The 23,326-nt window shown below is 44.1% G+C and overlaps 1 protein-coding gene across 2 annotated transcripts in view; it reads left to right on the top strand.

Moving 5' to 3' along the window:
* Nucleotides 1-23,326, top strand: part of B3GLCT (beta 3-glucosyltransferase) — a 128,123-nt gene that overhangs the window by 16,358 nt on the left and 88,439 nt on the right. For both annotated transcript variants that reach the window (XM_053672856.1, XM_037129577.2), the window contains exons 2-4: nucleotides 4,121-4,170; nucleotides 11,778-11,817; nucleotides 18,315-18,424. In XM_053672856.1, coding sequence (XP_053528831.1) covers nucleotides 4,121-4,170; nucleotides 11,778-11,817; nucleotides 18,315-18,424 — 200 coding nt within the window. The remainder of the gene's footprint in view (nucleotides 1-4,120; nucleotides 4,171-11,777; nucleotides 11,818-18,314; nucleotides 18,425-23,326) is intronic.

Raw genomic sequence — 23,326 nt, 5'->3', positions numbered from 1 at the left:
TGTAAGAACAGATCAAAACTCTAGGAAAAGAGCTAAACAAAATGGAGATAAGCAATTTAGCAGATGCAGAGTTCAAAACACTGATTATAAGGATGCTCAAGGAGCTTAGTGAGGACCTCAACAACGTAAAAAAGATCCAGTCAGAAATGAAGGATACACTAATGGAAATAAAGAACAATTTACAGGGAAACAACAGTAGAGTAGATGAAGCTGAGAATCAGATCAATGATTTGGAACACAAAGAAGAAAAAAACAACCAATCAGAAGAACAAGAAGAAAAAAGAATTTAAAAAAATGAGGATACCATAAGCAGCTTCTGGGCAACTTCAAGCATTCCAACATTTGCATCATAGGGGTGCCAGAAGAAGAAGAGAAAGAGCAAGAAATTGGAAATCTATTTGAAAAAATAATGACAGAAACTTTCCTAATCTGGTGACGGAAATAGACATGCAAGTCCAGGAAGCACAGAGAATCCCAAACAAGATGGATGCAAAGAGGTATATTCCAAGACACATAATTAAAATGCCAAAGGTGAAAGATAAAGAAAATCTTAAAAGCAGCAAGAAAGAAGTTAGTTACCTACAGGTAACTTCTTACTGGAGTTCCCATAAGACTACCATCTGACTTCTCAAAAGAAGCTTTGCAGGCTAGAAGAGATTGGCAAGAAGTATTCAAAGTCATGAAAAGCAGGGACCTGCTGCTGAGATTGCTCTGTCCAGCAAAGCTATCTTTTAGAATCGAGGGCAGATAAAGAGCTTCCCAGACAAGAAAAAAAAAAAAAAAACTAAAGGAGTTCAGTCATTACCAAACCATTACTATGTGAAATGTTAAAGAAATTTATTTAAGATAAAGAAGAAGATTGAAGCTATGAACAATAGGACTTCCCACCAAGGTGGAGGTGTAGGTTGATACACTTTGCTTCCTCCCATAACCAAAGGAAGGATAACAACCAATTTTTAAAAAGTAACCAGAACTGCCAGAAAATCGATATGTATGGAAGTCTGACAACCAAGTAGTTAAAGAAGAAACATTATTCCAGACTGGTAGGAGGGGTGGAGATGGGCAGCTGGGGTGGATAGGACCCGTGGTAAGGTAGCAGCTGGCAGACCTGGTGGTCCCACATTTGCATGCAGATAAACTGAGAGGATTTTAAAAAATAAATATTATGTGATATATTTCTGTCAGGGGAAAAGGAATGTTTAATCCCTCAGCAGAGTGATAGGGAGAAAGGACAAGTTTTTAGCAGGCCTGTGTATTTTTGCAGAGAACGAAAATGTTTGCCCTCTCCTCAGCCTTGTGTGAACAAAGGCGGGAAAATGGGGTCTTGAGTATGACAGGTAGGATTTGTGGAATTCCCCTGATTTATTGGGAACATCTCTCTATGTAATTCCAACTTGAAACAGAAACATTGTCAAATAATACTAGCTGCTTACTTATGAAAGGCGATGTATTAGTCATTTTCAGAACTAGTACCACCAAATAAAGCCGTTTTCTTCAGGAGAGAGTCTATATTCTAAGGGCCAGGGGCTCTCTGTTGCCATAGCCATCTGATCTTGCAGAACAGTGACGTAAGACTAAGTGCTGGTTGTTCGATGTCGAGTCACTGAACATGTTCCACTGAGGTTATTTTTTCAATAGAAAAGTAGACTTTAACTCAGAGAGCTTTGACTGTCCATGTTTGGCAATGGGAGTTGGTGGAGTTGGTGGATGTGTATTTTGCCATCACCATTAGATTGACCACAGTTTTTATATCCTACAAGTTGTCAGAATATCCTATTCTCTGAAATTCTGTGGTGACTGGCCAAGTTAACATGTTGTGACCTCCTTGTATGTTTATAAATAATTCTGTATTCGATATTTTCTTGACGGTTGTAAATGTGCCACTAGGTTGGTGATAAATAACCCCATATTAACCCCTCCCTCCAAAATTAAGTACCTAGAAGCAGAATTTAAATAGTTAAAGGGTGTCTGGTATTAAAGCTCTCCTTTCTTCTTAGAACTTGATGAGTGATTTGGGCTTTGTGTGCGTGTGTCTGTGTAAATGTGAGAAAGTAGGTCAGAGCCTAGTGAAAATAAATTAAGGTGGGGGCATTATACTGTATCATTCTCCTGGGTTGGTGCTGTCTAGTGTAAGGAGTAGACAGTTCTTAGGTGATGTGACCCCAGGGCAGTCATGGAGGCTTGTATTCACTCACTCGCTCATTCATTCATTCATTCATTCACTCATATTTATCACTCAATAAATATTTATTGATCTTCTTTGTGTGTGATGGCTATAGTCTAGGCTCATGGGCAAACAGTAAATAAAACTGTATTTCTGCCTTGATAGAGCTTACAATGAACAAATGTATGATATAAGCAATAAACAAATAAATATATATTGTATCAGTGGTAGAACATGCTCTGCAGAAAAATGGTGGGTGGGAAGAGGAGGGGATGGAGTTGGGCACTTGCTATTCATAAGCTGTGGTCTCAGGGAGGACTCCTGTAATGTTTGCTGTTATCTAAATTCCACATGTAGAGAGGTTCATTTGCTTACATTTCAGTTTCATTCTGCCTTTTGAACTGCATCTGGAAATGGAAATGATTAAAACACCTTAGCGATTGGCTTCTTAGTGTGACTGTGTTTTAGATGATTTCCCTTGAGCAGATGGGGAGTGGGAAGCTGTGTGGAAATGGGGCCACGAAGCACCCAAGTGGGTAAGGTTCTCTCCTACTGTCATCTGGAGCCCAGCGTCCACAGGCCTTTGTGCTAAATTACTGCCCCATGGACTTACCTGTCCTGCTTTGAAGTACATTCTTGCTGGATGGCATTGCCTGTCCTGGCTGGGAATGCTAATTGGAAAAAGGAAACTGAAATACTTTTGAGAAATGTGCTGTACAATTAACATTATTTTTTGTCCTTTGTGACTGGTATATTATGTTGCTTTATATTTTCAAAGTGTTACTGTCTTCTTCTTCTTCATTTTGATTTAGAGCCTAGATGTGTCTCTAGGGATATCTTTATTTATGGGCCCTGACTCAAAACACGAAACTGTCTAAATGGGGAATGATCTTAATCCTTCCCACTCTCTGGGCCCCAGGGCTTCAGTAAGGCCCTGTCGGTTTCTCACATGCACGACCCCAACATGTGAAGCTGGCGCCAGATTCAGTTCTTGGTGCCAGGCTCGGGCAGTGATCACCAGATGGGGATTTGTACTTCTTCCCTCTAGATGCTGAGGAATTCCCCTTTGCTGAGGAAGTGACAACAACAAATGGCTACGGTGTCCTATTAAATGAAGGTGGCAAGTGAGGGAGAGAAAGCCATGAGGGTATTTCACTAATTAATAGCTGCTCCCAGACAGCAGACTGCTCCCCTTCCTGAACGTCTCTTGGAGCTTTGACTCACCCTCTTGGCTCTATCAGCCACCAGCAGGCATCACTGCATTCTGCTTATACGTGAACTTTCAAGACTGTGCCCTTCATCAATCAAAAGTAGTAAATATTCCTTCCTTACAGGCTGTGCACCAATCCTAGAACTGTCCCCCTTTACCTTTTCCCACCCTTTATCTGTAGCCAACGTAAATTCTTTCAGAACAACTTAGATCTTTCTTCCCAGGAACGTGATGTATATAAAAACTCCCCTCAGCTCCAAGATAGCAGATATGTTGCCTTCTCCACCCAGTCCTGCTGCTGGTGCATATACCCCAGGATCCGGTCCCTTTCTAGATAGCATGAGGTTCAATAAAACCTTTTTTTCATAACAGCATTTGGCCATGAAAATTTTTTTGTTTACCATGTGTGGTACCAAAACTGAGGTTTCTAAGGAGCAGTATTCTGTGTGCATCTATTTTGTGGTTTATGTCTACAGACCTCAGTGCTGTTCATGGGTTCTGTGTTCTCTGATGGAGGATTCCTGCAGTTTGGTAGCGTAAGCATGCTGGCTTTGCACTGATAAAGAATTTTAGGTCCAGAGAAAAAGATGGCTAGTACTTTTAGTTTGTGGCAATGCAGCTGCTTTTAAAAATGAGCAAAATAAGTCTTGTTTAAGTATTATTTTTCTCATTTTAAGCAAAACTGTTCAATGTGAGAGTAAATCTTAATTGCTATTTTTAATATAAAAATGTTTCCTTTTTTCCAGCTTTCGCATTGGCTTCTAAGGATATAAAGAAAATGGTCACACCATCTAAGGTACTGATTCTGATGATCAAATCTGTTCTTCTCATCTGAGATTTGTTTGTGGTTCCTTTAATGGGAACTTTCATGGTTTCCTCTTTCAAGGTTATTATGTTTATTTATTTATTTTTATGAATTTATGAATGTTGGTCCACCATAGATTTTGAATCCCTAGCAGCAACCAAAGATAGTCTGGCTTTTAAAAACATCTTTCAATATGTTAAAGCATATCCACTGGGTTTCAAATTTCATCCTAAGGAAAAAGATGTTCTGATGTGGAGGTAGACCTTTTAGAAGTCTTGGATTGACAAGCAAGTTTTCTCTGGTTGTTCCACATCTTAACCTTGAGTTTAACGTTCCCAGTCTGTGAAAAGATTATACTTTTTCCAGGATCACGAGAGCCTGAGTGTCCCTGACCTTGAAGGTGACACCATGAGAGGGCATCCTGGGGACTGGCCCAGAGACCCGGACTCAGTCAGAACCAGACACTGGACCTGGGGCCCTGATGGGGAAGGGGCAGCACTCACCCAAGTCTCTGAGCTGCTAATTTGTCATCATTTCATCACTGGCTTCATTCCAGAACCTCATCAGAATTTTACCGTGTGGGCTTTGTGCAAGTTGAGTTTAGCTGTGAGAAGGGGAAATGATATTTTAAACTATGAGTTGTTTTTGTCATATAATTAAGGCTCCATTGATTCTACTTTTTTTACCACACAATTAGTATAAAAGCATTTTTAAATAGAATGTTTCTTTTATCTGTTCTAACTATACTATGGGATTCTTACAAAAGGAAATAATAGTAATTCCTTAAGGTTTTAAGATCCTTTATGGTTAATTAAGCATTTTCAGACATCTAATCTTCTCAATGATCCTGTTACTGCTCAGCAGAGCAGATAGATATTCTTGTAAAAAGCTGAGAAAATTTATCCTCAGAGAAGTTAAGTGACTCGACCGAGGTCACATGTTTATTAAAAGGTAAAGTCAGAATCCAGATTTTCTGGATTTTTGTGTTTTCCATACTGTAATTTTCTATTACACAGCCGTGTGCACTTTAAAATGTGTGTGTGCATTTGGCAATAATGCAGCTCGTTTATAATAAATTTAAAGTGCTACCCAAGGTTTGTTAATAGGGAACTAAAATTTTACGTAATAAATTTAGAAATTATAGCACATACTTTCAAATACAGGTTTTTACCTAATCATTTCAAATGAAGAAATATATGTCTCCTTTGCCTTAAAATACACACACACACGTGTGTGTGCGTGTGTGTGTATATATATAAAGAGAGAGAGAGAGAAGGGGAGTCCTGTTCTTAGTGTTACCTTTCATGCAAAGGTATTAAAGCCCTTGAAGAGTATCATTAATCCCATCAGTGCCTAGGCCACAGAGCGGAAAAGCCCTTCATCCTGTGAGAAGAGGCAGTGGTGAAATGTCTCCTGCAGACCGAACCTGAACCTGGGAGACAGAAAAGAATCAGTTCGTCCGAAGTTGTCTAAAGTCTGTAGATGGCTCAGCAACAGGAGTTATGGCTCTTAAAAATGACCATGTTCGTCTGGGGTTCTCATTAATTTACCTGCCCCGTCATTGCTGCTCAGAGCAGCCGCCTGTGCTCCCCTCACCTCACTGCTCAGCTGGCACACACCCCAGAACACAGCCCAGCCCACACAGGGCTGGGCTCCTTCTCCAAACATGGTTCAGGTTCACTGGCTGCTGGCTTCTCATCAAAATCCTGAGTGCTGCCAGTGCCCTTGGTCCTGCCTGGGGCCTGGCCTCTTGTCCCAGGCTTCTCTTCTGGGCCCCTGTCCCTGAACTGTCCTAGGTTCTGACCTGTCCACTTTCGGGGAACCTGCCTCCCATGCTCCCTCCTCAGCCATGGCTGTGTACCCAGGCAGCCTGCGTTTGGGCCTGGCCCTGTGTCCTATGGTGGCTTGTGACAGTATGTCCCGTCTGACAAGGAGTTAGAGCTGGGCACTGGAGCCACACTGCTGGGGGTCATATACCTTCTCCATCACTGACCTGCTGTGGGACTGACTGGACCTCTCTGTGTCTCAGCGTCCTCAAGAAGGTGGGATAGCAGGGCCTCTCTCAGAAAGTCGTTTTAAAGATTGTGTGTGTGTGTGTATCTACCACGTAGCACAGTGCCAGGCCCTATTTAAATGTTCACCTGGTATGACAGCAAGACGTGTCCAGTGCAGACTTTCGAGAGGAACCTAAACAAACCAAAACGAGAACTAGACTTTACTGCTTTTGTCAATTAAATTTCTTCTATGGTGGCAGTTGATGTTACCTGAAGGAGGCAGTAATGATGGAAAGAGTGGCAGAACAGCCATGGAGCATTTGCTTTGGGAACACACTCTTCTCAGCATTCCATGATCTAACTAAGTCCTGTGCAGCGGGCCTTGCAGTTATGGTTCCTGTTGTCCAGGTGGGAACCCAAGGCCTGAGCCAGTGAGTGGTGGAGGCAGGAAACACGCAGGCCCACCTTGCAGCGGGGTCTCCGATGACCGCGTTCTGCAGACCTGGTTTCACTTGGAGTCCCAGGGGTGCAGGTGGTGAATGGCTAGAAGATGCCTTTCCATCCCTCTTCCTACTTAAAAGATTTCCAATATGTTCTTTTGAGGATGTTGTACTTTCCTTTTATGAAGAATGTGTGAACTAAGCCTCACCTAGGTAGATGGCAAGTGTTCAAATCTGTGGTGCCTTAAAAAATCCAGCTGGTCAGGGGTGGATTAGTCTTTACCTGGTGGGGGGTAGGCGCTGTTTGTGGGTTAGAGGTGTCAGGGATAGACCTCTTTCTGGTCTCTCTGTGGAGCACTTCAGTTCACTCAGGGAACTTCGGCAGTAAGCACATTTTGACTGACATAGATAGTGGAAGACATGTACAGCAGCAGAGATAATAAAGCAAACCATGTGTTTTGTTTTTTTGGGGGAAGAACTAAACCTTTCCATGAAGGAAAGACAGAATTTTAAATGTTCTGTCAATTTGTTTATTTAGTCTAATTTTATTTCTCAAAGGAGAACATATTCGAGATGTTGGTTCCATTTCAGTCCACCTAATCCAACTGTTTCTTGGGCATTTTATTTTTACTGTTTATGAATTGAGCCACTGGCAATGGCTAATCATTTCCTAGCTGTTGTGTCAGCTCGTCGTTGCTGCGGTGCCTAAAGACAAAGGGAAGGAGCTGTAATTCTGGTTGCTGTCCTTCGGTTTCACAGCGACCTCGGGTGGTGAGTCCAGTGGGGTGCCAGCTTGTTCAGGGTACTAAGTCTGCAAACACTGAGTTTGGGATATTGTTTATCTTTCAACCTGCTGATGAAGGTGACTGTTGTTGTAGGTATTATCTCTAGCTTACTGTTAAAATCTGTCCGCATCTAATGATGCACATTTTCTGAAGAATACCTCTGGAGGAAGGCTGGACATGTGTTGTTCATGGGGGAAAGTATAATAAAGGAACATCAGAAAGGATCCAAAATACCTGGATGCCAGTCCTGGCTCTGTGGCTGGAATGACTGTTGAACTATGGCCAGACCCTTTATCTTTTCTGAGTCTCTGTTATCTCATCGGTAAAGGGGACTGTCGGATTGGGTCATCTTTAATGCCAGTTTTTAAAAATTGTGGTAAAATACACACAACATAAAATTTACCATCTCAACCATTTCTAAGTGTATAGTTGGTACTGTTACGTACACATATGCTGTTGTGCAGGCAGACTCCAGAACTCTCGTCATCTTGTAGAACTGGAACTCTGTGCCAGTTAAACAATAACTGCCCACTCCTCTCCTCCAGCCTCCAGTCTGTACTGGTTTGACTATTCTGAAATCCTACAGTGTTTGTCTCTTTGTGGCTGGCTTATTGATATGTTAACCTAAAAAGAAAAGGCAAAGTGAGAGGTAACAAGCTTGAAGTCCAAAGGAATAAGCTGTTGGGGAAGCAGTGATTTAGGCATAAACCCAAATGGTATTCTGATTAGGAGACAGAGACGAAGGGTGTTTGTGAGGAGGGGATGGGGACAGTTACATCCACAGAAGGCAGGCATTTCTCTTGGTGCAGAGAAGCTAACATAGTGATGTTAGTTTTAAACAATGGTTTTAAGTTTTAGTCCTGTAGCCGTCAGCCTTCTAGTCAGAAGATCTGATTTCTTGTTATCTCTGCAAACATTTTTCAGGGAATATAATGTTGCTTTAAGACTAGTCCAAAGGTTATTTTGCCCTGTTTTGACATTCTGGGGTTTGAGGCACAAGGCAGTTCCTCTGAGATGGCAGCTTTAGCTCTGTTTAAAGTGGCTCCATTTATATATATATTTTTGCACTATTTAACATAATAATGTTGTCAACTTAAGAACATCCACACCTGTAAGAATTTTTTATGAGCCAAACTGATGACAGTTGCCAGGAAGCAAAATCTCAATGGACCGAGAAGATTCTCTGGAAAATGGCAGTTTCACCACTTGTTTTATTCATTGGGGTCAAAGGGCAAGAAGCAAGGGGTTACATTAAACCCACTGGTGATGTTAGGGAGACATTAGGGAGGCAGGAGAAAGCAAAGCAGGGCAATCTCTGGGATCGGATACAAAGCGAAATGGTAGATGCATATTCTTTTACACCTGGTGGGGAAAGGACAGTAAAGAGTCAACAACTAATACAACAATAGTGAGGGGATCCCTGGTCTTGTGCTCTGGTGGGAGGCTGTGCCCCGAGGGGTCTGGAAAAGGGAGATTACTCTGACACTCCAAAGGCATGTTATTGTAGATGCAAAAATACAATAGACAGGGTCAGTTAAGGTAAAGACTGACCTTTGTCAAGGAAGATATCGGCCTAGGATGTGACTACCTGTCATGACCCACTTTTAGTTAGGAATTTTGATGCCTAAACCATCCTATGTAGTCACCTTCAGTCTCCAAGTTTGTACGGCCGCCCTGCAGGCCTCCTCTGGGCTCATCAATGTTAGTATGTGGCCCCTTCTTCATCCACAGTGTCCTCCAGGTTCATCCATATTCTAGCAGGTGTCAGAATTTTTTTAAGTATGTATATACCACATTTTCTTTATCCATTCCAGTGCTATTTGTAGATTAAAATTTCTAACTTTCCATGAGTCTTATCTGGCAGCCAAAGCTGTGGCCTCCCAAGGAGAAGGCACCTTGGCCAAGGGGTAACAGGTTAATGCTAGAAGCAAAGAGGTCGCTCTGGATCCAAGGTCAGTGCTCCTTCTAGCAGGGTGAGCTGTTCCCCTGGCCACAACTGGCATTTAGAGTAGGGAAGACACACCAAGTCCACACATGCCAACATATGACGATACCTGGCTTTGGTTCACACATTTCCAGAAATGGGTTCAGCATTCTAGCATCTCTCTATCTCTTTTGGCTCTTCTAAAATGTGTGTGTTTTATTGGGAGTAAGTAGAATGCCACTTGATCCCGAGATATAACATATAAACATGTAATTGTAGGATTCTTCTCATCTTGAAACTGGAAATGCCAGCATTTGTGCTGCCTGTCACTACCAGAACCTATAAGTAGAGACAAGGATTAAATCTATACAGCACTTTATTCAGATGCCAGTGATCTGAGAAGTCAGTGGGGCTGTGTGCCTCAAAAACTGCCTTAACATCTCATCTCAAGCTGACCTTTTTATACAGACAAGGAATGGGTAGGTAAGGGGTTAGGAAAAAGGTTAATCAGATAGGAGTTGCAGCCCCACAGTGATTTTTCATAGCACTTCTTTATCTGCTGGTCAGCAGTTCTTTATCTGTGTCTGGCAGTTCTATCCCTGGGACAGATGGCTCAGATATCATCTCTGTGGCTTGCAGACCCCCTGGGGCACAAAGGTCAGATTGCTCAGACCTCCTGGGCACATAGGTCATGAATTCCATTTCCTGGATTAACAGCTTCCTATTTATATTAATCGCTTAAGCCTACAACTAAAGTTAAGATCTTTACCTCTTGAATTATCCTATTAGTCTCAGTGTTATTTCTGTTCTTGACATAAAGATAATTTCAGAAAAGACTGCTAAAGAAAGCTATTTCCCTGTGTTTTGCTCCTTCCTCCCTGTCTAGTGTCACGGTCCCTTTGGCATTCTAAGAGAATTCATCTCAGTGTAGCTTACTTTTTAAGCTGATCCCAGTTCTGTAGGTAATTTCTTGTTGCCATCAGTGAAGAAAATGGAATGATATTTGCTACTGTCTGATTGTCTTAATTGTAGCATATGGTGGTTGAAAGCAGAAAAGGACAATTAGAGAGAAAATTCCTTCTTTGTCTGCTTGAGAAGACAATACAAATGGCAGATTTAGCTGCTGGCACTTGGCACTTTGTCAGAGAATTTCCAGAGCTCCTTCCTGATCTTCCCAGGATCAAAGTCAGCTGTTTCTGTGCCCACATCCAGATTTCTGTCAGGAGCTCTGCAACTGTCAGATACCCCTTCTGTGCCTGTGAATTCTCGAGAACCACAGGCCAACAATGTTCAGGGCCTCAGGGTAGCTCCTCAGGTAGGAGAGAGCATCATATCATTCTTGACAGCACATCTGAGCCAAATGGCGATAACTATAATAATTAATGGGGTTCATCTTCATGGGCAACGTACTGCTAGCACTGATACTATCTGTGATGTTCGTAATGCTCAGAGTGTTTTTTACAAGTGTAAAAAAAATCTCAAAACAAATAGAGCCACTTTGAAATGGAGCCAGAGCTGCCATCCCAGAGGAACTGCCTTGTATGTCCATCAGTCCATATGCCTCAAACCTTGGAATATTGAAACAGGGCAGAATTATGTTTGGGCTGGGCCTAAGGCAGTATTGTATTCCAAACAACTGTTTGCAGAGATAACAAGACAGCAGTATGATGACTACTGAACTGAAAATTCAAAACCTTGTTTAGAACTAACATCGCTGTGTTACGTGCACCAACAGCAATGCCTTCCTCCTGTTGATGTGATTGTTCCCCTTCCCTTTTTCATAAATACCCACTGTCTTTGTCTTGTAATCGTAACACTGTTTGGGGTTCTGCCTGGATAGCTGTTCTTATTGATCTAAAAAAATGATGTTGTCTCTCACTTTGAAAACCTTTTTATTTTTAGGTTATCATAAGGTTTTTAAATGAACCCTCCACAACCCTGAACCAGTTAAGTGTTAGCTCCATGTTGAACAGGAGGAAAGAGCCTGAGCTCAACAAAGTGATTGCCCAAAATCACATATAAGACCCTGGCTGGGTCTCAGTTGGTAAGAATGTTGTCCTAATACGTCAAGGTTGTGGGTTCAATCCCCAGTCAGGGTACATCCGAGAATCAACCAATGAGTGCGTAACTAAGTGGAATGGCAAATCATTGTTTTTCTGAATCAGTCTCGCTCTCTGTCACTGGCTCTGTCTTTCCCTCCGTCCCTCAAAATCAATTTGAAAAAAATCACGTGTGAAAGGGACAGCTTCACGGAAGGCACTGCCATGATACAGAGGGCGTCACTGATGCTTCTCCCTCTTGATACTGGTCTGTGTGTGTAAGGAAACATTCCAAGGTCTTGTCTTTACTTCCTTTCCCCCCAAATACTAATGTGTGTCATATGAATTTGTTCAGTGCGTTGTTAGCTTTGTTGTGCGATGAGATTTATTTTTTGCTCTCTTTTTCTTAAATACAGAATTTGGAGAAAAGTGGTATGTCAAGGAAAAATGACATAGGTATGTAATTTTTTTAAACTTAATATTTTTAATAAATTATGCATTTATTTATTTGCATTTAGTGAAATGCATTTGGTGAAATGCATTTGTCTTTCTGATTTTATTTAGAGTGTAAATATTGTTGAGTTTTCAGTAAGGGCAGATTGCCGTGCTGTGCACTGCTGATGACAGAAATGAATGAGACATCGTCTCTGTGACTAGGGGCCCACACGTAACGGGAGAGAAGGACACGCTGTGGCCTTTGCTTGTGCCTTCCTCTGCCTGGAGCCAGGTCCCCACTGTGGGCCCTCGGACACAACTTGCCCTTCAGGTCGGCTCACGGCACGTCTCCTGCCAGACCCCTCCCGGTCCCTGGTGCAAAGGGGTAGCTCGCTCCTTTGCAGACACACCACACTGCAGTCACAGCCCACGTACACGCGTCTTTATCCCTGAGCATATTGTGTCTTTAGGGATGTGACCATGACTGAGGATGTTTTTGGGTGTGTTCTGTGGAAAACAAGCCCTAGGGTGTTAACTGGAGGGTAAGGCCACACCTCTGTGTGTAGGGGTGGATCTTTCCCCAAAAGGTGTGAACTTCGTCACTAGTGGGCCTTGGAGACCTGGAAGGTGGGCCTGCATTCTAAGGAGTTGGCAGGACAGGAGGGAGCACCTGGGCGCAGGCCTGGTGGTGTGGGGAGGCTGGCCTGTGCTGTGTATGCGCGTCTGAGCCCCTGCACGCAGGGGAACACAGGGCCATGAGCGGGGCTCTGCCAGCTCTGGGAGCAGCGGTATTTAAGGAGCCACATTGCTTGGTTGGGAGCCAATGGGTCTCCTTGTAATAAATGGTTATTAAACGATCTGATGATCATCATTGGGAAGTGACTTTAAAAGGACCAAGGGGAAGTTACCTGGACCAGAAATCTACATTCTTGCAAATCCGGATGGCCAATGTGGTGATATTTAACTTGGTATCTGGTCATCTGCAAAGGACCCTGGGGATCTGTTGGTTGCAGTCTTAGTGAGTCTGCAGGACCAGGGACTCCCAAGGCAGTGGAGCCGGGGTGCTCAGATCATGGTCTGAGCTATACTCAGGGCCGGGTGGCAGCCTCCAACACGGGCAGTCTCTTTTTCTCTTCTGGCTTACCACCTAGTCTGCAGATTCGCCAGTGACATTATTCTCACTAAGTGACATATTAAGTGCAGAGTAGCCCTTCATGTGTGAGTATGTGTGCATACTTATCCCTCAGCCTTAAGTCATGAGCCTGCTTGTTACTCAGCTTCTATCTGAAGAACCCACATTGATTTCTCAGCAGAAAAACACCAGATGTGAAATTTGTGTGTCCAGATAATTTCTGACCAGCAAGAATCAGTGCTTAGTAGAGTGTTCGGCACATGACAGGTGCTCAGCACCTGCAGAAATGGAGGACCCTTGATTTATTTTACCTCCACAGAATTATTTCTCCTGCAGGGACCTGTTCTAACCACCCCTGCTTCTGTTGCCTGTACTCAGTACTCTCTGCAGCTCTCCACTGGCTTTAGTTCTTTATCTTCCTGTCACACTTATCATTATTTTCAGGCACTTAGTGTACCACCCATTTGTCACTGGTGCCTGAAGGAGAAACAATGACAATTTGTTTTGAGTGGTGACAGTGTTTGCTGAAAGCAAACTGCACTGAGTTTGGAGACGTGCAGCCAAAGTGAGAGGAAGTGGTGGAGTTGTCTTGTTAGCCTGGGAGTCGCCAGGTCGGGAGGTGTCAGCAGAGAGACACTGCTGTGCACTCTAGACACCACCAGGCTGTGGCTCAGTGAGGGAGGCTTTAGAACACGTGTCAGAAAATATTTCTTGGTGCTGATGTAAAGAGCAGGAGGAATTTAAGCACATAAGTTGTTTTTGCCACTGAACTGTACTGACCTGGTTCTCTTCTGGAAGGGGCTAGGGTGGAATGGAACGGAGACAATTTTCTATCATTATTACCAGGTTTTAAGAACTGGGAGCACTCTTCCTTTTACGCCTTGCTCACTGTAACTCCCCAGTAGGCATCCTGTTCCTTAGCCCCACACCTAAGTGTCAGGGCCCTAAGGTCACAGGAAAAGAAATGAGGGCACTGTGAGCTCGGGACACCAGAGAAGAGAGGGGAGGACAGTGGGAGCAGCGAAGGTTTGGGTCCCACTGTCTGGGCTCCCAGCAGACTCCTGAGCTTGTCCCCAGTTTGGAAACTATTAATTTGGAGTCCCAACCTCTGAGTGAGGCCTCTAAATCCTTCATGATTGATCTGGCTGAGCCATCCTCCCACTTCAACTTTATCACTGACTGTTCCCTGCGTCCTTTGCTCAGACACACCAGGCACACTCCCTCGTCACCCACTCAGGGACGCTGCAGAGATGAGGCTGCTGTGGTCTCAGTGATAATCTCACTTGCCTCTGCTGCTGCTGCTGTTGCTGCTGCTCTGCAACCCCCTGAGCCTGAGCTTGCAGAAATGGCTGCTGCTTAAAGGGATCTCAGGAAACAGCTCCTCCCAGAAGCTCTCCTTGCACTGGCTCCCCCTCCTCCGTGTCCTCCCAGCTCCCCACACGGCTCTGGCTTTGCACTTACACCTTTGTGATAGGATGGCCTACCTTCTTTTAAAAAATAGTCTTATTTTTTAAAATTTAAGTATAGGTAGCACACAATATTATATTAGTTATATTACTTTCAGGTATACAGTATAGTGATTCAGCATTTATGTGCCTCACAGTGGGAATCCCACACTAATTCTGGCCATTATCTGTCACACTGCAAACTATCACAATGTTTTTGACTGCATTCCCTTCACCTTTTTTGCCCATCCCTTACCCCTGCCTGCTGCTGCCAGTCATCCCTTTGGTCTCTGTTTCTACAAGACTGTTTTTGTTTTGTATTGTTTTGTTCTTTAGTTTATTTTATTTTCCAACTAAATCCTGTTGTAGCCTAGCCAGTGAGGTGGTCTGTTAGCAGACTTTACAGCTGCAGCTCTTTCTGGATCCCCCCATGTATCTGTACTCTCCTTCAAACAGGCCTCTTCCTCGGGTGTCAGTCACCTTCACGACATCTGACATTCCATTCTGTCCCAAAGCATGAGGAACACTAAGGAAGACATCTTCTTTTATTCCATAGAGACCCTTGATCATGTTGGAAATTGGATGCATGATTCCACGTAAAAGCAAAAGCATATGGTATTTGTCTTTCTCTGATTGACTTATTTCATTTAGCATAATACCCTCTTGGTCCATCCATGCTGTGGCAAATGGTAAGATTTCATTCTTTTTTATGGCCAAGTAGTATTCCGTTGTATGTTTGTGTGTGTGTGTGTGTGTGCAACACATCTTTGTTCACTCATCTACTGATGGACATCTAGGTTGCTCCATGTCTTGGCTACTGTAGATAACGCTGCAGTGAACGCAGGTGTGTGTACATCTCTTCAAGTTAGGGTTTGGCTTTCTTCAGGTAGAAGAAAGACATAGAATTGCTGGGTCTTATGGTAGTTCTATTTTTAGTTTTTTTTTGAGGAAACTTCATACTGTTTTCTGTAGTGGCTGCACTAGCTTGCAGTCCTACGGACAGTGTACTTGGACTCAGGTGCTGATATCTGTGGACTGTTAGGTCCCCTTTGTGTCCCAGATCCTGGCACGTGGTAGAGACTCAGCAGTGTTTGCTGAATGGATGCACACAGCACACATGGTTGAAGCCCATGGAACAGAAGGGCATAATTCTTAGTAGCAGGAGAAATACATACAACTAACAGCACATGTCCCGGATAGGGGAAGAGGGGAAAATTTTGCTTTTTCTTCTTCCAAAGTCTCTCCTCTGCATTGGATGATCTGCAGACAGTGGGAGTTCTGCTGATCTGGCAGAAGTGGTGGGGTCTGGTTACTGTGGTGAGAGCAGGATTTTGACACATGGATCTGCTCTCCTAAAAATTTTATTATGAATTATTTTGGACATATAAAACACCACGAAGAGTAATGTAATGATATCCATTACAAATTACTACACAGCTGAAGCCTTTGAACCATCATCCAGATTTGCTGCTTATCATTCTCGAATAATCTTACACTTACGTCAGATGTACGCACAGTATCTGCATATGTACACAGCATATATGTACTTTAATGTATATATGTGTATGCTTTTGCAAACCATTGATTTATATAATTGTTCCTTTGCAGCTTACTTTCCCAGCATTCCCTCTACACAGTTCATCTCCAGCATCCATTGGGGTCGATATGTACAGGACTAGTGAATTTTCATTGTTGAGTGGTATTTTGATTTGTGCACCTTGTTAGTGAGCATTTGAATCACTTCCAGTTTTCCTTTTGCACAACTTCCTGGGAGTGCACTTGTGACAGACCCTCTCACGCACGCAGGAGCATTTCTCAGTGACGCTTAACAGCAGTAGAATTTCTGGGTCATTGGGAATATGCATTGACTTTATCTTCCTCGACTTTATTAAATTTTTTAAAATTACTCTGAGGTTTTACTTCATTCTTCACAAAAGTAAATCCCCATATCTCTTCTTTTCATATGTTGGTTCGTGTTAATGTTTCAGATGTAGTAGATGGAAGGTTATGTTTTAGTTGAAATAGAAGACACCATGTTAGTCCTTCTGGGTGTCTGATTTAGATCCAGACGCCAAGTTAAAGTAGAGATAAATATGTACAATCTGCACATGTATATACAGTCTGATGGAAAGCAAGAGGTCATATTCAGTAGGTTGTTCAGCATTTCCTTTCATGGCACATTTTTTTTTATTGCATTTTACCCAAAAAGTGTTTGGGATTATTTTCAGGATCTGGATGGCTCACTGTGGAGCTATTTGTTGTATGAATGTTTGAGTGAGTGAAAAAGTGAATGGCATTATGGAAAGGAACATCAGAACAATAAAATATAATGGAATAAAAATGAGATTCCTGCCCCTGAGTCGAGATGTTACAGGGAAGGGCTCATGCTGGGGGTAGTCCCCACAACCCATTTGCTGTAATACTTGCTGGAGGCTACCATTTTTTGTTTTTTTGTTTTTTTGACAGCTGCCTTCTGCCACACCCCATCTGGTGGCAGGGTGCTGCTATGACAGTGTATTCTGTCACCGAATGGGGAAGCTCCTGTGCTTCTCCACGTGGGGCTGGAGCAACCATCTCTGCTTTGGGCCACCTCTGGTAGTCCTCTGGGTCAGGTGGGCGTGTTGGAGCAGGGGTGCGTCCCTGCTGGTCATTGCAGAAAAGCCAGCCACCTTGCAGTGAAGTGAATCTTATGAGGCCCAGCAAGTTCTGCCCATGTGGCCAGTGTTGTCATAGATGAGCTTTTAGGCAGCAGTTCTTGCTGAACCCTGCTTCTGTGGGATTGTGGCTGTGTTCCCGGAGAGAACGCTCATTTCTGGCTGGATGCCTGTGAAGTAGGTCCGGATCATTAAGCTATTTATTTGTAAACTCACGGGACATATGCAGTCACCGTCGAATGTCACCCTTGAAGAGTCTCCAAACAGTTGTGAGTAGTATGTTAGTTTGCTGGGGCTGCAGCAGTGAAGTGCCACAAATTGTGTGGCTCAAACAACAGAATTTTGTCTCAATGTTCTGGAGCCTGGAAGTATAAAATCAAGGTGTTGCAATGTTAGTGTCTTTCAAGGTCTCTTTCCTTGGCTGGTAGACAGCAGTCTTACTGTGTCTTCATATCATCTTCCTTCTGTGTGTCTGTGTCCACAACTCCTCTTTCTATGAGAACACCAAATATGCCCTGGCTCGTGTAGCTCAGTGGATTGAGAGTGGGCCTGCGAACCAGAGGATAGCGGTTCGATTCCCAGTCAGGGCACATGCCTGGGTTGCAGGGTTGCAGGCCAGGTCCCAGCAGGGGATATATGAGAGGCAACCATACATTGATATTTCTCTCCCTCTCTCCTTCTCTTTCCCTCTAAAGATAAATAAATAAAATCTTTAAAAAACATTAAAAAAAAAGAACACCAAATATATTGGATCAGGGCTCACATTAGTGTCCTCACTTAAACTTGATGTCAAGACCCCGTTCCAAATAAGGTCACATTCTGAGATCCTGGGGGTTATGACTTCCATCTAAGTTTGGGGGACATAATTCAACCCATAGCAGGTAACAGCCCAATGTAGGATTATGTATGCATTGTTAAAAGGCTACTTGCAAACAAGGTTTTCTGTGTCTAGGGGGGTTAGTGTTCTAGACATTTTCATACTTTACTGTGTTTACAATCATTCTTTTTGACAGGCAGGAGCAAATCCATAGCTTGTTACTATAGACTTGGATTAGGACATTGAGTTTACTTACTTGCTAGTTTCTAGGAAAGAAGTTTTGTAGGTCAAGTTCAAAAGACAGATTTTATCATTAGAATTACCTATACATTGATTTTTTTCCCCTAAGCGCTTATTTCCTGAAGGCTTATCTTGTAGCGTGTTTTTCGTTTTAAATCTTGTTTTCAAGTTTATTTTGGTTGTTGTCAAAAAAATGAACACCTGAAAAGTTTTTTCTTTTTTGGTTCTAGATTTAAAAGGAATTGTGTTTGTCATCCAGAGTCAAAGTAATTCTTTTCATGCAAAGAGAGCAGAAGAGTTAAGAAGAAGCATCTTAAAGCAGGCTGCAGATCTTACACAGGTACGTGGAAACGGCTCGGGGTGTCTGCTCAGTGTTCCATTTACCGGTACGTGCTGTTTCCCAAAGCTCTTAGTCTGCAGAGAATCAATTTTGTTTAGATGAGAGTAACTCTTCTGGCTTGTTTGCTTATTTAGTATTGACTACTTATGATTTAAAATGTGCTAGTTAATTGCTAATGCTCACAGCATCACAGTCTAAATATATTACATATATTTAGTTTTTAATTTAAGAGAATTATATAATTGGTGTAGGACTATGGTGGGTTTGTTATAAAGTATGATACAAAGAAGAAATAACTTTTTAAAGTAGGGCTTAAAATAGCAGAGATAATTAATGTTTAAAATTTTGGTAACCAGTTCTAAGGCAATTTTCATGTTGAAATAACATTTTCATTAACCTCAGTGTGATATTTCCTCTGAGGGTCTCTTAATCTGCATTTTAATGGGATATTATTAATTGAATTTTTGATTTAATTTATAATGTGTTTCTGAGAATGATCATGGAAAGATTGACACATACAGGTACATTCCGATACAGTTTAAGATAGGCATGAACTGAATTTCATGCTGGAGCTTTGGGGCAGCGAAACCTTCTTATGCTGTCATACCGCTGCTTTCTTCTTTGACCAAGCGAGAACCAGCCCCTCCAGGCCTGCTGCTCTACACGCCATGGCCTTCAAGGCACGGTGCCTGCCTGTGGGTAAATGCCATCCCATTTACCCGTCTCCACAAGAACTCTGAAAGGAGATGTGTGCCCGATGGATTGCTGTCCTTCTGCGCGTGGGGGCTGGGAAATAGAGGGTTGGAAAATTATCCACCGCAGTGAGAGTGAAGGCTAAGGTAGCACTGAGATTAAGATTTGTTGTGCTTTATCTTGAAATGATTTACATATGAAAATTTATATAGCCATCCCACATCCTTGCAAGGGTAAGTTCTTGGGTCCCCTGCTAGCAACGTGGCACCTTCTAAGGGGGAAGAAACAAGTACCTGCTTTTTTTTTTTTTTTTTTTTTTTTTTTAGAGCTAAGAGCAGCTTGATGAGTTTGAAATTCTTTGTCCGGAAACCCAGCTTTGGAGATTTTCTTCTATAAACCTGTTAAGATTTCATCAGCAAGGCAGACATGCCGCCCCCTTGACTGGCTGTACTCCTTCCTCTTGCTCTGTGTGGCCCTGGTGGAGTGGACAGAGGAGGCTGCCGTGGGGAGCAGGGCGCCCAGTAGCCCCAGTAATCCCTCCTCTGGATCCCAGCGAACTTGAAACAATGTCACCCTATCAGGCTGTGACAGTTACCCCAAAGTGAGCAATCAGAGATGAGTTTGTGCTAGGAAGATAGGATCTTATGATTAAGTGAATCGTGAGGGACAGTATTGAAAAGGTGAGAAAATTCACTTCTCTGCTTTTACACAGACATCGTTGCAATGACTTATAAGGAAGGTGGAGATTTGTGTTGCGTCCCAAACAGTGCAGTTGTGGGCAGCCAGCAACAGGCAGCTCTGCCCCGGGGCCCTCCGCCTCCTTACTGCACTGCGGGCTGGGCTGGCTCCCCACTGTTGACCCTGCATTCCAGTGTGTGGAGGGCAAGCAGCTCCCTGATGAGGATGTGACCTTCAAGTTACAATTAGCATCTCCCCTAACACTCGATTGTCCAGAACATAATCACGTGGGCACACCTCAGCTGGGAAAGGTCATGTCTCGTTGGGTGGCCTCGGATCCAGCCAAACCTAAGGGGTTCTACTCACCAAAAGAAAGAAGGTAGGAGTGGAGACTGAGACAAATTCCGCTAAAGTCAGGATTTTGTTTACATGTCAGGGACTCATCTAGTCTGTGGAGGAATTTATCTGTGGGCCTCTCATTCACTCATTGAGTGTTGACAGAGCTACTGGGGGCAAAATACTGGGTGTCCAAGGGTCACCAAGCCGTGGTCCTTGCACTGGAACAACGCACAGTGGTGGAGAGGAGACAGGCCCACAAATGGGCACCTTTAAAACAGAGAGGGAGTGCAGACACGGACAAGCGTTGTGTGGTTCTGCTTGTCTGCAGTCTCTGAAACTTCACAGAGTCAAAGACTTAGGGATTTACCAGGGGCTGTTGGGGGAGGGGCAGTGAGGAGTTACCAACAGTTGTAAACTCTAGAGATATGAATTACAAAATTGTCCTTACAGCCAAGAATCCTCTGTTGTACACCTAAATTTTATTAGGAGGATTGCGCTCATGAATATTAAATGAAAAATTCGGTACTTGGTAGGTTGGGAGGAGGTGGGGGTCAGGGAGGGCTTTTTAGGTGGACAGTTGGGAAATAAAGGCAGCCAGGTGAGAAGCAGGAGCACCATGTGTGTGTGTGTGGGGGAGGGGCTGGACTGCCGTCCTGAGGTGGGTATAGAGTGGGGGGCCAGACCGCAGGGGAGCTGTGTGTCCTGTTGAGGACTCAGACCGTTCTCAGGGGCATTACGGGTACTCTGAGAGGGATTTCTTTGATGTCCAAGACACTTAGCATCCCTGCCCCCTGGCAGTGGGTATAGGAGCGACCCCTAGTCCCTGTGCTGACAGTGTTCCCTGTGGAGAATTACTGTTAGGGAGAGTGGTTAGGGCGTTGACCTGCTCAGACGTTTGTTTTAAACCCCTGACTCTGGTGGCAGTGTTGAGAATCAAGAGTGGGGCAGGGGGCCTAACTCTAAGGCCCTTGGGTTCATCCAGGGCAACGTTGCCCAAAGTGGATGCAGGACCCACTTTGTTACAGGCAGTTTCGGAAGTGCTGGGCTGAGGTGAGAGGTGCAGCTGGCCAGGGTGCTGGTGGCAGGGGTGACATCGGGCCAGAATTGGGGGAGATTGGGCCCATGTGAAGTGGGGTGGGGTGGGGCCATCATCTGAGGCTGACGAATTCACAGGTTTGTGGGGTGCAGACAGATGACTGAGTGTGGTCAACATACCAACTTGGTTGGAGTACGCGCATCAGCTCAGGTAAGGGCAGATGACACCAAGTGCTTTTTGGGAAGGTCATAGGGTGTGTTGGATTTTCAGAGAAAAAGGGATTTCTTCCAAGGTCATCCTCTCTTGTGACTGCTGGCTGTACATCTGTACCCTCTTTAGTAAGCAGGAGCCTTGCTCTCCCTCCCAAGCATCTGCTGCTGTCTTGTGGGCACAGGGCAGCTTTAGCTCAAGTGGTTACTTCGTCATGACAGACACTAACTAGTTCCTGCCCTGGGCCTCAAACCCACCACCCTGAGATTAAGAGTCTCATGCTGTACTGACTGAGTTAGCACTAACTTCGGCATAGTGCACTGCAGCCCAGAACTCCTGGGCTCAGGTGATCCTCCTGCCTCAGTCTCCCCCAGTGCCAGGCACGGTGGCGCACGCCTGTAGTCCCAGCTACTCAGGAGCGGGAGGCAGGAGGATCACTTGAGCCCAGGAGTTCTGGGCTGTAATACACTGTGCAGATCGGGTGTCCGCATCAACTGAGGGTTCTGTAGTTGAAGTCTGAGATGGAGGTTTCAGTGGCTGAGAGCTGCACAGTTGAAGTTCAGGAGAAAGGCATGAGCAGCAGGTGGTGGGTTTGTGCGTTCACAGGTAATGCCCGAACAGTGGAAAGTGCTGCTCCGCTGGGGAACCCCGCATCCAGGAGCTGGGCAGAGTGAGAGCAGCCCTCTCTGGACACAGGGAGAAGGTGCCTCGTGGGCCATCAGGGAGCCTGAGCCAAACGCACACCTGTCAGCACTGTTCTGTTCCCCAGAGAGGACTCCGAGAGGGCCTTAGCCCGGCCACGTGCCTGGACCGTGTGTGCACTCACTCGCCTCAGCAGGCGTCCTGCCCAGGGCTTCCTTGTTGCTCGTGCCCCTGCCACTGTCACTGTTGTTATTTTTAATTGCACTAAAGAACATACAACATAAAATTTGCCATCATAGTCATTTTTGTTTTAAAGATTTTATTTATTTATTTTTAGAGAGAGGGGAAGGGAAGAAGGAGAGGGAGAGAAACATCAATGTGTGGTTGCCTCCAGTGAGTTGCCTCACTGGCGGGGACACCTGGCCTACAACCCAGGCATGTGTTCTGACTGGGAATTGAACCAGCAACCCTTTGGTTTACAGCTTACACTCAGTCCACTGAGCTATACCAGCCAGGGTACGTTGTAATTGTTTTTAAGTGTATTTTTGCAGTGAAGCGCCTTTATGTGGTGTAACCCATTTCCAGAGCTTTTTTACCTAACAGACTGAAACACTGTCCGTATGCTTCAGCCCAGACCCCACTGTTCTTTCTGTCTGTGTGGATCTGACTTCTCTAGGGGCCTCTGATAAGTGGAGTGTACAGTATTTGTCTTTTGCTGGCTGACTTCTTTCACTCAGCATAAAGACCTCCAGGTTCATCCATGCTCAAGGTTGTAGCCTGTGGCTGCATAGTCTTACTGCAGTTATTTTGAAGAACTCTCCATGTTTTGCTAGTAACCTCAGTGCTTGTTTGGTGCCTGGCATGGGTGTCCTGCCTGTCCTTGGTCCTGTAGGCCATCTGTCCTGCCTTCAGAGTCAGAGGGAGGCCAAACCCCTCTGCCCTTCCCCACGTCCCACAGGACACCCAGAATGATGCCAAGCACAAAGTCAGCAACCGAATTGTCATTGATGCATTTTCTCACCTTCCGAAGGGTAGAGAACAGCTTCATTGATCACAAATAGTTAACTTTTCTTGCACTTTATTCTGAGCTTATTTAGTTTGTGTGCATGTATCTTTGACATTTTATTATCTTCGACATTTATGATTAGCACTTTGTACAACTCGTTTTGTAGGTGACTCAGATGACCACTAGGTGGCAATGCTGATTTTACATTTAAAGACATTACGCAGTCTCATTAAAAAAACTCTTGTCCTCCAGCATTTGATTTCTGTGATAATAAATGGAATATGGAATAAAATAGTAA

This window comes from Artibeus jamaicensis, unplaced genomic scaffold, assembly GCF_021234435.1.
Source record: "Artibeus jamaicensis isolate MK-2021 breed Jamaican fruit bat unplaced genomic scaffold, CSHL_Jam_final contig_793, whole genome shotgun sequence".
Classification (NCBI taxonomy): domain Eukaryota; kingdom Metazoa; phylum Chordata; class Mammalia; order Chiroptera; family Phyllostomidae; genus Artibeus; species Artibeus jamaicensis.
The sequence above is the reverse complement of the archived record's forward strand: the minus strand, read 5'-3'. Positions and strand labels throughout refer to the sequence as shown.